At 46.8% G+C, this 13,973-nt stretch overlaps 1 protein-coding gene across 1 annotated transcript; it reads left to right on the forward strand.

Annotated features, from left to right (window-relative positions):
- Nucleotides 1-1,175: 1,175 nt before the first annotated feature.
- On the forward strand, nt 1,176-12,198 carry LOC104615795 (BCL-6 corepressor-like; the record flags this gene model as incomplete). The annotated part of the gene is made up of 5 exons (XM_010290866.1): nt 1,176-1,342; nt 8,417-8,562; nt 9,745-9,822; nt 10,032-10,182; nt 11,074-12,198. Coding segments are annotated over 5 exons (837 nt in total), but the record flags the coding sequence as incomplete, so codon positions are not given.
- Between the last annotated feature and the right edge of the window lie 1,775 nt (nt 12,199-13,973).

Below are 13,973 nucleotides of genomic sequence, written 5' to 3' on the forward strand. Positions count from 1 at the left end.
CCGCTTTAGCCTGGTTAGTGCGGGCCTGCTAAAAGAGCAGCTTCATGCTGTATCCTGGATACCAGCTCTCGGGTCAGGTATATCCAGAGCACAGATTATTGTGGGCTTTCCGGTAGATTTTGAAACGGGAAGAATAAATGCATCGCGCCCGGTGGTTGTTTTATTCTCTTGCTTCGGCAAAGCAAACACTCGCCCCCTCCACGCCGTATCCCGCTTTGCAAGGATGTCGCTCAGCCTTTGAGAGGAGCAAACGCAAAATTAATAGCTTGCCACTAATCTGGGAATGTGGGGGCTATTTTATACATGCAGCATCACTTAGAAATGTGAGTGGGTTTCTTTTTTTCTCTTTTGCATCTGAGACAAATCGAGGAAGACTCGCACCATCCTAAATTTTTGGTTGAGTGATGGAGCAGTCATTGTTTCAAGGCTGTGCGACAGCTTAGAGCTGAGTCTGGCCTAGGCTTTCGACCGTGGTATATTTGACTGCAAGATGAATTGTGTTAAATTCACATGGCTTCCCACGGCGCCGGGCTCGTTATTGGAACCTGGTGCCTGGCTTTAGTTCTGCATGCAGAAAACCAGGGTGGGTGAAAATGGGATTTCCCTCATCTTGATAGAGCTGGGCTTTTTTTTTTTTTTTTTTTTTGTTTGCCGACAGCAAACCGTCCTTTGTGTGTCTTAAATGTGTTTTGTTTCGGGTCACGCGCTTTTTCTTTTTAAAATCAAACTGACGTCGGCTGTGCTGCTGTTGTGCTTGCAGAATTTTCTGCTAAAAAACGCAGATGTAAGAGTAAAAACCTTCCTGCTAGCTTTACATATGGAAGTTTTGAGAAGTGGAAAGCTGTTGAGTTTTGTCTGCGAAATTTGCACGTTCCCCCTCTGTGACAGTTCCTGACATTGGGGGCCACGGGCAGATCCCTGCGTGGCGTGGAGCGCTCGGTGCTGCTTTGCACGAGCTGGTCTGCTCGTGGTCTCCGCTGTGTCTTCTGAAGAAGCAGGACTTTCAATGGCTTCCCCTTTTCTTTTCCTTTTGACTGACCTGTCTCAAAGAGGGTAACTTATATCATAGGGGTTTTGTGTTTTGCCCTTTTCCCCTTGCCTTTTCCTTCAGGAAATCTGTGCATCTCTGCGGCAAGAAATAACTCAGTGTATCTGTTTTTTCCTCCCATTTCCAGGAAGTGGTTCTGTATTGTTTGGAAAACAAGGTGTGTGATGTGAATCATCGTGACAACGCGGGTTACTGTGCCCTGCACGAGGCCTGTGCCAGAGGCTGGCTGAGCATCGTGCGGCATCTCCTGGAGTACGGGGCTGACGTCAACTGCAGCGCTCAGGATGGAACCAGGTTAGCAGCACCCCCGGCCCAGCTTTGGGTGGTCACCACCACCGGGCAGTAGTTTCTTCAGTCATGATGGTGGGAGAAAGCGCCCCTTCCCTTCTCGGCTTCTGTATTCTCCCCTTGTCCCCCTTCCCATCCTGCGTGGAACCCCCCGAGCGGGTGACGTGCTGTGGTCCCCTTATCGCTGTTCTTTGGGCAGGAGCGTGCAGGGCTCGGGGACCTCCTCCACTCGCCGGTTAATAAAGCGGCGGGGGCACGCTTTCGTTGTCACTTGAGTTCAGTGTAATTTTTTTTTCCTCAGGGAATTTTAATACGTTTGTTTTGGTGTTATTAAAAGAGTTTGTGAAATTCCCAGCTGCAGGGCAGGAAGGAGCGATACTTGAGCTGCAGCCCCGCTCATATGCGCTCCAGGTCCTTTGAGTTGTGCCGGAAGAGTGGACTTTGCCTTGTTAGCAGGGTTACTTTTAAGAGCGCTTCAGGGTTTTGCGAGGATTGGGTGTGCGAGTCCTATATACACTATATAAAAATGTTGTTTTCCTGAACTGTTATAAACTGTATCTGCTCATTTGATATTTTGGTTTTTTTTTTTTTTTATGTCGAATTAGGCTTTTTTTTCCTTTCCCTCACAAAGTAGCAAGGTTCCTTAGTTCCTGTGCTCGCAGAATAGACAGTGAGATTTTTTTTTTTTTAATAGAAATGCTGCTCCGCATCTTTTTTAAGCTTCTTGTGCATCTCTTAAAGTACCTCTTTGACCTTCTCTGCGGGGCTGACCTTGCGTTAACTTTTCCACAGCATACACAGAACATTATCCAGTCTATGCATTTTGGGGACGGCTCGCTTTGTATTCTGCGAAGCTCCTGCAGCTTGTTATCTTAAATGGTTTATCGCATTCACTATCACCATCCGAATAGCCAGGGAGGTAAAATTAGCATAACTAAGAGTCTGTCTCTTTTGTTTCTAAGCTCTTTATTTATTAACTTGGGAAGGGAGGAGTCAGGAAAACAAAAGTCCCAAGAGGGCTGGTTAGGATGGTCCATTAGAAGTTCATGATGGTCTGTCGTTACCGGCCCATCACGGCCGAAAGGAAACCTTTCTGGAGAAACATTGAAACTCTGGCTGGATTGTCAGATTCCTTCTCCATCTCCCACTTCTTCGTGAGACGTCTCGGCTCTCTAGGCTGACAAACAGCCCCGCATTTTCTGCTGTCTCCAACTTCACAATACATGACCTGTGCAACAGCAGCGAGTTGCCATAAATTATTACCTAAATTATTTTTGTCTCACCAGAATAACCTGTAGAGAGAATTAACCCCAAGTTTCTGACCAGTCTTAATCACCTGCCTGTTCAGAGTCCACATTTTGATTTCGATTCACAGATGGAGCTGATTTTCAAGAAAGAAACGTGGCTTATGTACCCTGAAAAGTTGTTTTGGGGAAAATGCATTTTAGAAATGAACATAACAATGATCTGATCATAGATGGTAATATCATAACTCAGCTTGTGGTCCCCTTTGTTTTCTGATGGGAGACTTTTTTTTTTTAAAGCTGCCCAACAGACAGTGTGGATCCAAAACATATCTAATATACAGATAAAAGATGGTCTAGCTGCCCTGAATTGAGCAAGACAAGAGAGCAGAAGCTTCTGTAAGGAGCTTCTGATCCGCATTGTCCCCTGCCTTTTGGTAGGGCCAGACTTCTGTGACTCTGTAGAGTAAACCATGACATTCATAAAACAAATCCCATTTCTGTCCTGAAGCCTCAGTAAGTTTTTCTCCTCTAACTTTTAGGAGGAAAGAAGTGTCAGTCTTCCTCAATTGTATTGCTTTTAAAATGCAAATTCCTGAACATGTTCACCCCTTGGTAAGAAATTTAAATCTCAAAAACAAAAAAACCCCAAACAAACCTACCATCAAAGACTTATCCCCCTCCCCTGCTTTTATGACTACACTGGATATGTCTTATTGTTGCCCCCTCTGCCACCTCACAGGCCCACTAGCCAAAGATATTTTCGGTCATGCTGGAAGCTTTCAAGTCTCCAGATGGTAACAGCGGACGTGTTTAGTTCTGTTCAGCCAGTTTAACGTAAATCTGCAAAGAGCTGTGATGTAACTGCACGAGCTGTGATGTAACTGCATATGCTGCGTTTGTTAGTGTGGCAGCCTGGGGCGTCACTTGGATCCCACCTGCCTGAAGCTTTGGTCTGCGTTACATCGGTGCCTGCTTGCCTCTGTGGTCAACTTTCCGGAGGGCACTCTGTGAAGTTGTGACAAGTGAGGGTATGGCTTCGCTCTGAACAAAGCATCCGTGCGAACGTGAAGGATGTAGGAGAGTTCTGCGAAGTCCGCACCATCTCTCCTTGCCGTCCTGCCCGGCGTGCGGCAGGTGCTCCCGTCACCGTGGTGGCTTTGCGTGCGTGTTCACGTTTTGAAAGCGAAGCAGAGACCCGAGCCTCTGGCTTTGGCGTTGCCTTTTCCGTCCCTGCGCAGCCAGTCTGTCGCGAGTTCCGTACCTAGGGCTGGCTTTCGGCCTCTGGTTTCTGACGCTGTCGGAAATCTTGGTGAAGCCAAACCCAAATGAAGCGCCAGGCTGTAGAGGCAGGGCAAGGAGGTGGCGGCGTTGCGGCGGCGGGGTGGTGTAGGTACAGTGCGTTCCTTCCCTTCACCCTGGGCTCAGCGCTGGGGCTCTGCTACCTGTGGCACACCGTGGCCTCTCTCTGCCCTATGCATGGCGCATCTGGCCGGGCTAAATACAGCGGTCTGCTGCTGTTGTCCCCCTTAAACTCAATGCTGAGCCTGGCCCTCCAAATGCAGTGCCTGCAGCCCCTGAATACACAAGCGCTCTGCTGCTGAATTAGTAGCTAATCAAAGATTATTGTAGAACGGGGCAAGATCTTTAAGACCTGTCTCAGAGGTGCTACAGTCACTAAGGGCTCTTAATCGTCTTACCTATAAATAATAATAGACTGTGCTTAAGAGGTGAGCGCTTTCCTTCCCTGACAGGACCCCAGTGAGTGCGGTAGCTCAACAAGGGGCATAAGACGACCAGCGCCTGACATTAGCAAGGATGGTTGCTGGTGCATTTGGCCTTACCCCCTTGTTCTTCTCTTCTTACCTCCATGCATGCCCTAGCTGAACCAGCGCCGCTTTAAAAACAAAGCCAACGTGCCAAAAATACAGGCATCTCCTGCCTGGTAGCAAGGCCTCTCCATTGCTTCAGAGTCCGTTCGCTAGATTCACCCTCCGCAGCCAGTTTTGCTTTATCCTTCTCGCTGGCAGCTGATGAGCTCAGCCCTTTTTATTTATTCCCTGGGAGGACCATGCCAAGATGGCTCTCTTCCTGCGTCCTTTCAGCTGGTCTTGGCAGAGTGATACCCTCCAGCAGCTAATTGCGTTAAAGAAGAGGCAGCCGGTGTAGCTGCCCTCCTGCAACTTGTGCCTTGCCTCTTCCGTGGGGCAGGGTTGCATAATAGAGTAGATGGAAATAAAAATAAAACACCAAGATACAGTATTGCTCGGCGAGTTATGAGACCTCTTCTTGCAGTGAGGAAATTCTGGTGGTGCCTGAAAGACTGAGAGCAAACCCTGACGGGTCTAAATAGTTTATAATTTTGGTGATGGAATGATAAACCCCCAGTGAAATGTTTTCCTAACTCTAGTAGCGGTAAAAATAGTAGGAAGAATTCGACAGTACACAAGAGAGGGTTGAGACGTGTGTCTCCTGTAGGATATTGCAGCTCTTGAATGTCCCCGGATCCTTCTGGGGCCTTTTGAAGGGTTTGTTTTAGAAATGAGCTGTACTCCCGTTAACTGTACCATTAGGGATAGAGAGTGTTTATTTCCACGATGCTCAGGGCGGAAAAGATTATATGGGCAAACCAGCCCAGTGAGAGGACTCCCAGGGATCTTTTTTTTCCCATCGGAAAAAGTTGCCGACTCTAGTAGTCACTTTTGCGTGCTACGAAGAGGATGGTTAAACTCCGCCAAGACTGAAAAATACTCCATCCTCTGCCAGTCCTGGTGGGAGAAGCAAACATGAGTAGCGGTGCCTTTGCATGGTCCCGCTCATGAGCTTGCCAAATAAGCTGTGCTAGCCAGTAAAAGAGTCTGTCAGCACTCTGTTATTGCTTTTGTCCCCCTGCCTTATCTATGGGGAATCTCCTTTTTTTCCCCCCTCCCCACCAGTGTTTTCTTTCCTCCCTTTCCTTCCTTCTGTTTATTGTTCTTCCTCCTTCCGCATGGCTTTACTGCGCCTTTCCTTCCCCTTGCCTCTATAAAGTCCCGTCTCGGGCCCGGGGCGGCCTCCCTGTGCTCTGGCAGGCGACAGAGACGGGTCTCCCTGCCCCACTGCCTGCTCTGCTGCCTGCTCTGCTGCATGCTCCGCTGCCTGTGCCCCTGTCTGCACGGCTGTGCTGGGCTGGGTGGCCCCAGGGAGAGGAGGGGGGTCCCATTCTGGGGTTACAGCCCATGCGCTGCGATGTTTCCTTCCTAGGGAATGCCCAGGCGCCCTTTAATAAACTCATCCGGGTGTCGTTAAATCGATTGAAACACTGGGCTGTGATTTAGATGCTGTTTTTAATAAGTTAAAGGATCATCTTGAATTCATTACTGCTTCAAAAACCACTTAGGTAAGTCAGTTAAAAAAAAAAAAAAGCCAAACAAGAAAACCCACAAACCAATAAACCCACAACACCCCCTCCCCCGCCCCAACCAGAAAATCCTAATTCTAAAATAAAATGGAAAACAGTTCAAAATTAAAGACTCTAGTAAAATGAGGGAGCGGGGAAGAAAAAGCGTCCCTAGCATTTGGCGGCAGCTGAAACTCTCATCTGTTCCTGGTGCCTGTTGCCAGACTTTCAGCCAGGGATGCTTCATGCCCAGTGGGGGACAGGAGGGTTTGCAGCAAGGCTGACCTTTCCCACTGTGGATGCTCGGAGTGTCGTGACCCGACAGCTTGGGCCTCAGATGCTTGCTGACAGCCAGAAACACCCGATACTTCTTCAGCCTCCGTGTCAGCACCCCTGTTATTTGTTACCTCTTGGCGTTGTATCGCCTGGGGTGTTTAGCGCCGGCCAGGTCCTGGATGCGCGGGGTGCTGCGTAGGCACGTGGTGCTGCGGCGGCAGTCCCTGTGTGGAAGCACCGGGACCGTGGGACTCCCTCCGTAGGTGGGAGGGTGAGGCTTGCGGGGGCCCTGGGAATGCTGGCTTCTCCAGCGCCGTCTGTCCCAAGGGTGTCAGATCGTTTCAGTGATAAAAGACTTTACCTGAGAAATTGAGAAGGGGATATTCTGACCCTTTGCAAGACCTCACGAACCTCCCTGGTCTTTGAATTTGAAAGTGGCTTTTCTAAAGAGCGGCCCATCGGGCTTTGAAGGCATGCACGTGTTGTGCTCTCCGGTGCTGGGGGTCTGAGGGGTGGCACGAGCTGGACTGAGGACTGTGCTCAGGAGCTCGAGGATCACCCGTTTGCTGTGTTGGTGGCCTGGGGCGCGCAGGAGACAGGCAGTGCGGGATAAGCCTTCTCCATAGGGAACGAGCCTCAAACTCTTCAAGTGCAGCTCCTTGCGTCAATACAGCGTGCATATGCCAAACCCAAAACTGCGTACAGCTTTCCAGCAAGGTGGGGGCAAGTGAGAGTGCTTCACACGTGACAGATGTTAATTGCCCTGAGTCACAGCCCACTGGAAAATACTTGAGTAAACACACCTGGAACATAATTCTTTTTGAGATGGATCAGAGTCACTCTCCTACCATCGGCGCTATGTGATAGATGGGAAACGGTGGCGTGCCTTCCTCTTCTGGCTGTTCTGATCTGCCGCTGCTCTGTCCTGAGCTCACGTGGACGCCAGCCCGTACAGAAGCGGTGGTGACATAGAGGGGACATTACTGCATGTGGCCGGAGTGGGGACGTGGCCTCTTCGCAGGAGGGCGTTTCAGCTCCGGTTGTTAGCCAAGCATTGCGTGGCAGATTGGTAGACGGAGCTCAGGGGTTTGCTAGTCTGTGCTTCCAAATGACTTCTCCTTATAATGTCATTCTTGAAAGCTTTCCAGGAAGACCGTATGTGATCCTGGTTCAAGTTCTTCCTTACTTCTCTTGCTTTTTAATACATCTCTTTGAGGGCTTGAAAGTTTGTTGGGGTGCAGTGGTGTAGACAGCCTAAAGGAGAAGGAGTGTTGAGTTGAGTTGAACTGCCATGATTACTGGCCACTGCATTTGACTCCCCTTTCAGTTCCCTGCTCATCACCCTGTAAGGAAAAGATGGGATTTTAACACATCTTCATTAGTCTAAAGGGTAATATATTCTACTTTCAGACAACTCCCTGTTACATATAATCAATTTTAAAGGCAAAAGTTAATGCGATTTATAATTAGCGATAAGGAATTCTAAACCTGGAATTACAGGCATGTGCATTAATGAATAATCCTTCTGTAGGCTCACAAAATCTATGTCTGAGCTTGTATAGATTGCTCGTGCCACGTAAAATGCATTAACTTCTAGGTGGACTAAACTTAAAATAACATGTTTTTCTATTCTCCAAGTAGAAGGGTTGAATTGTGCTGCAAATACATTTGCAAGTACTATTTAAAGAGGATATAGAGCGGAGGTTTAATTCCTAGCAAATTCTCATAACTTATTTCTGTGTACATAATTTAGGAGCTTTGGGTAACTGATTTCCGTGCTTGCCCAGAGGCAGGCTGAATGAGCCCTTACTCCACAGCATGCTGTTAAATTGGCAGAGATTTGGAATGGTAGAGTGACTTGCAGCAAAATGATGTTTGTGAAGCTTCACGCAAACTCCTGCTTTCTGTTACAGCGGTGTAATTACTTTACTGGCCCTCGAAATACGTACAGCAATGAATAGATATAACAGAAATACCTGCCCCAAGCAGCCTGACTGTCAAAAGACAAGAGGGGAGGAGATGATGTGCAAGTAAAACCGACGAGATGATTGGCAGCTGTATTAATAGTGTTATTTTCTATAAATAACTTTGATCTGAAGTCAGAAGTTTCTTGTCAGACACATTTGCATAATAGTATTGAGTCAAAATGTAACGCCGTGATTTTTTTTTTTATTTCCCTAGACCAATCCATGACGCGGTCGAAAACGATCACTTGGAAATTGTCCGCCTGTTACTGTCTTATGGTGCTGATCCAACGCTTGCGACCTACTCTGGAAGGACCATCGTGAAAATGACCCACAGTGAGCTCATGGAGACTTTCCTCACAGGTGCGTGGCCATGTTGCTCGGGGCTCTGCCGGCTGTGGTGAATGGAGGGACATTCCTCAGCCGCCCAGCGGGAATGTCTTCGTGCTGAGGAGCGCTGGGGTAGGCTGCAGTAGCTCCCTCTCTGCCTGCAAAAACGCGGTGACTGCAGGTGGGAAGCGTAGCCATGCATGGGGGCTCCTTCTAACCGAAACTCATTTAATAAGTCGTAAGGATTATGCCACTATCAGATTTGGTACGTAGGAGGTCAGCTGGCTGTTTCAGTGCCTTTGGTTTTCTGCTTGAAATGAAAATAAGAAACTTGCCAAATCGAATAGCCGTTTGTTAAACATAATCACGTTTTCCTGTGGTCCTGCTTTTTATCCTTCTAGTACTTGTTTTTTTTGCAAGTTCTGCCTCATTTTATATCTGAAATGCTGTAAAACTATATTAAAGGCTCTTGTCTTTAAACACGTCCATGTTGTAACATGGTTTTAGTTTTTTTCCCTGTTAGTTTTGGATAAAGACACTTGCATTCCCTAATAACTTACCTCTGAAAATGTTTGCAGTGTTCATAGTCAATGAGTTTAAGTACTCGTCCACTTACCTGTTTAAATGGTGCAGTGTAGAAAGCACATAGGTGTATCAAGACTCCAGTAAAGTCTGGTATCTTGGACTTCTTAGCGTCTTGAATCCTAGTATCTTTTCATCAACTCAACTAGCAAATCTCCCAAATGACGTTTGTAGAAAAGAATTACATCTGAACATATCTGTGTGGAAAAGCCTTTTCTGTCACTTTCTCTGGGGCCACTGTTTCACCCCCAAGTTGGTATCCAGAATAACTGTGCAGGCGAAAAAGTGTGATATATCCTATCTTTCACAAAAATGAAATGCCGCTCTCAGTTGCTGAAGCTTAAGGTTGGGTCCGTCCATGTTAGACCATGGGTCATTATTTGATGTGGTGGGTCATTATTTGATGTGATGGAAGAAGGGGTGCGGGAGAAAAGCGAATTCCAGGAATATTTGCAAGAATGGTGTGTGTATATGTTGTTTTTTGTAGCATGGGCATCAGGAATATGGTGTGGGTTTTATTTGATGGAAAGGATGGAGCGTGCATAGTGAGACTCTGTATGACATACAGTCTGCTAAGCTTGCCAGCTTTATGTTCTCATCAGTATGTTTTTGTTGTTGTTTTTTCCTCTCCAGAATATTTAACTGACCTGCAAGGTCGGAGTGTTGATGACCCTGGTTTGTACTGGGATTTCTATGGCAGCTCTGTGTGCGGTGAGCAAATGTTACCCTTTATTTCTTTGTATGCGGAGACTTTCAAAACATGCGGCACGTGGGGGTGGGGGCTGTTTTGTTTTTATGGTAGAGGAGGCTAGGAAGGAAGCAAACTGATTTTATTTACAGATCACGTTGTTGGAAGAAAAAGCAAGACCTGCAACAGTCTCTTCAGTGCTGACTTGGCACCTTTATTCGATTTTATTTAGATCCAAAAGATGAATCTGGATTTGACATCTTGGCAAATCCTCCTGGACCAGGTGATGAAGACGAAGATGGCTTCAGTGATGTATTTGAATTTGAATTTTCGGATGAGCCCCCCTTGCCGTGTTACAACATTCAAGTGTGTCTCTCTCAGGGGTAAGAACAAATACAGGGTTTGGGGTAAAAATAGCTGAGACGATCTGCTTGGGAGTAGCAGTTTGTGTCTGTGAGGAAATGCATTTGCATTTATCTAACGTAAATGAGAGCGCAGTACTGTAACTGCCAGGCTTTTTAGAAATAAGCTAATAGGAGGTGAGAGGGGGAAAAGGCTGACTTGTCGGGGCTGTGTTTTGAGTGCCATACTCTTGAGCTGAACGAATGATGTTTGAACACGAATGCTTTCCCTTGTCCCAGGTAGGCACCTTGATAGAACACCCCAAAATACAGGTGCTTCTAGCACTTAAATTTGGGTATCATGTTTGTAAGGTGTTCTTAATTTTATTTAACTTCTGTTTTGCTGAGTAGACATGGTTTTGTGGATGATGAAATGACACTGCTACTGCTGTTCAGAGTCTGCAGCAAAACAGGTTTAAATTAAAAAATTGTATTATTAATCTGAGAAAAACCCCTCTGTTGACTTGTATTTAATATGGGCATCTCTGGAGGTCAGAGGTGCTGAAATTTCTGATTATAACTCTAGGCCATCCCCTAACTTGCTAAATGGGAGTTGGGCTCAGCCAGGCAAGCCTTTAACCACGTGAGCAGCAGGGATGGCTGCTGACCCACGCGTGCGCCCACGAGCCCTGGGTTTGTATAGGCTCCAGTGCCCCGGCATGCCTGGTCCCTCTCCTTTCCCAAAGCTGCGGAACTATGAGTAAATATGTACGCGCCTGTACATCTGTTATACTCGCCCCCCCTGGGCAATGGTCTTGATTTCAGGGAGGTTGTTTGTGCGGGAGGGTTTGGCACACGGCAATACGGTGAAGAGTCGAGAAGCCCGTGACTTAACGTCAGTTATTGGAGCCTGTTTCTCCTTCACTTCCACAGACCACGAAACTGGCTTTTGCTCTCAGACGTGGTGAAGAGGCTAAAAATGTCATCTCGCATCTTCCGCTGCAACTTCCCCAATCTGGAAGTTGTCACCATCACGGAGGCAGAGTTTTACAAACAGACTTCCCTCAGCCAGTTGTTCTCTTGCGCTACAGAACTTGAAGCTTTTAATCCAGAGAGCAAAGAGCTGTTGGACTTGGTAGAGTTTACAAGTGAACTCAAGACTTTGCTCGGCTCCTCGCTTCACTGGTTGCATCCGCACGAGGACCCTCCCTTTGACATCCTCTGGTGAACCATCAGGCCATTTAATGTACAGTGCTCTATACAGTTACTTCTTTATGTATATGTGTTCAAATGCAATTGTTTCTGTAAAGAAAGGACACTATTAAATATGAAAATATCTTTCCTTTATATAAGAGATCTGAATTCCAGTTGGATGGATTTTGGAAGAATTTTTTTTTTAACTTCAATCAGTTTTTACAAAATTGTTATATAATGTTTCTTTAAATGCACACAGGCTTTGGGATAAGTTTGTTATTACTCGGAACACATTTTTTTTTTAAAGAATACACCCACACATTGACTTTGTTTCATACAAAGCACTGATTACACAGAACATACTTTTTCTAGGTGATGTGATCAAAGTCGTGTGGCTTGTTTGGGAGATAGAATTCGGTAAGGCACTTGGTGATATTATTTTTGTTTTTTTGTTTACAGAATTACCTGCTTTGGCCAGGTAAGCACTATTGAATATAATTCAATAGTTTGTAATATAAATTAAACCATATCCATACACATCAACTAATTGTAAGAACTTTTATATCCTAATTTAAAAGCTGTGAAATTTAGTTTTCACACATCAAACCGGATTGTTTATATATGTTTAAACATTTTATGCTCTTTATTTAAAGAAGACTTTGAACTATTTTTTCTGTACCTTGTAAAATATTGAAAAACTAACATATGTTGAAGTTGCTTGAAACTGTACATAAACTAAATTTTCTGAATTGTGTGTTTATGTTTGAGATCTGTGTTTTAACTTTGTAAGTAAATCTCCTGCCTTTGTATTTATATTTTACAAAAATTTTCTTAAAAGGCAATAAAACTGTTGAGAAATGAAGAGGCTAAAGTGACTCCCATTAATGCTGTGCCTGGTTGCGAAATGAGCTCCGACTCATTAATGTTTATGAAAGGAGGCTCTGCGTGCGGCTCCCGAAGCAGAGCAGAGCTGGCACAGGTGCCGGCGAGCAGCTGATGAAATCTGAGGCAGAATCAGCATTGGCTTTCTAAATTCAAGGTTACAAGAAAACCCACCTTTTGTGGGACAGAGGTTTAAAAGCGGTATTCACAATACTGTCTGCATTGCCTTTTAGTTAAAGCTTTAACTGTGAATAGGTTCAATTATTTTTCCTCCCTTGTCATCGGTTTAAGTTGAATCAACCGAATTATTTTTTCAGTGGCGTCTGCAGAGGGGAGGAAAATAGTACCAGGGTAAATGCTTTAGTTTTAATGTGGAGCATTAAGGCTATGAGCACCCTTGGGGGGGGCTCTGAAGGGACAGTGGACAGAATGTCACTCTTGCAGAGCTTGGGAACTTGCATCTTACGAGGCTGGGCTCCCAGGGCTTGGGAGGGGTCTAGGTCTGCCTTTCCCCTGTGGAAAGAAGTTCCTGCTGTGAACCCAAAGTCTGAGTTTTGCTTTGGGGTTGTTTTAACAGTCGTATGTCCTATGATAGCCAAACGCTTCAGCTGAGATGTTTAAATCGCGCTGCTTTTCTGATGAGGGCCAGGACACCCACCAAAAGGGTCTCGAGCAGAGCACCTGGTCCATCTGAGAAAAACATCTGGGGGAAAGTTGCTCCATCTGGAGCAGTGAAGCTGAGAGGTTTCAATTAATGTAGAGTGTATTGCAGTTTGAATCCTTGCTCTTGGGGGAGCTTAAGGAAGGGTGTGAATTACCCTCGTGCTGAAGGTGAGGGAGAACGACACCTCCTTCCTGAAGGTGCCCTAGAGGGAAGATGCAGAGCGGATGCTTCTCCTGGTGTGTTCCCATCGAGTCTTTTGCCAGACGTTTGCGCTGCGTGGCTTACAGTGGGGCTGCTGCTGGGGGCAAGGCGGTTTTGTAGCTGAGCCAAGCGGCAAGAGAGGGGTCCGACAGCTGTCTGCTGCTGGCAGCTGAAGTCCCGTCTCCCCACAGGGCAGGGAATTTTTAAGTCCTAACGCAGCCACCAACGTCCTTCTCCAGGCTTCGGCTAAGGGTGACGATGCTCTCTTCTGTAGGGCTCACAATGTGCAGCCCGGGTTTCCTTCTAAGCCAGCCTCCAGCTTCGCCAAGAACTGAAACGCAGGCATCCCTATTCTCCAGTGCTGGCTGCTTTTCCCCCCGATTTTCCCAGAAAGTAGGGATGGGCCTGAAAAACTAAGGCAAGGGAGAACGTTAAAAGCCATTGTTACGGTCGCTTTTATCTGATCAGCTGCGTCATGCTTGGATGGTTTGAGCGGAGCATAAATCAGCTTCGTACCACTCCCAGGGGTGCGCGGCAGACACCTCGCTTCTTGCCGTGCCCCGCAGGCAGACAGAAGATTGACGCGGCTTCCTCTTTTCGGCCGGCTCCTCCTCGAACGATCCCGAGCACGTGCTCCCCAAACGTCTCTGCTTAGTCAGCTTTCCAGTATCTCCCCCGAGTACAGTTGGGCCTTCTCCATGCTGGCGCCCGCACCCGTGCTCAAACACAGCAACAGCCTCATGCTGTTGTAACGCAAGCGTGAGCCCGCCCCGGGGCCCATCTGCTCTAAAAATAGGGCCGCGGCGGGGAACACCTGATCACGGTGCTGCCCCTTGACATAACGCAACCGTTTTATCTTCTAGGATGTACTTTTATTTTTTTAAAGAGACTT

The sequence above is a fragment of the Phaethon lepturus genome, unplaced genomic scaffold (genome assembly GCF_000687285.1).
Source record: "Phaethon lepturus isolate BGI_N335 unplaced genomic scaffold, ASM68728v1 scaffold17217, whole genome shotgun sequence".
Lineage (NCBI taxonomy): Eukaryota > Metazoa > Chordata > Aves > Phaethontiformes > Phaethontidae > Phaethon > Phaethon lepturus.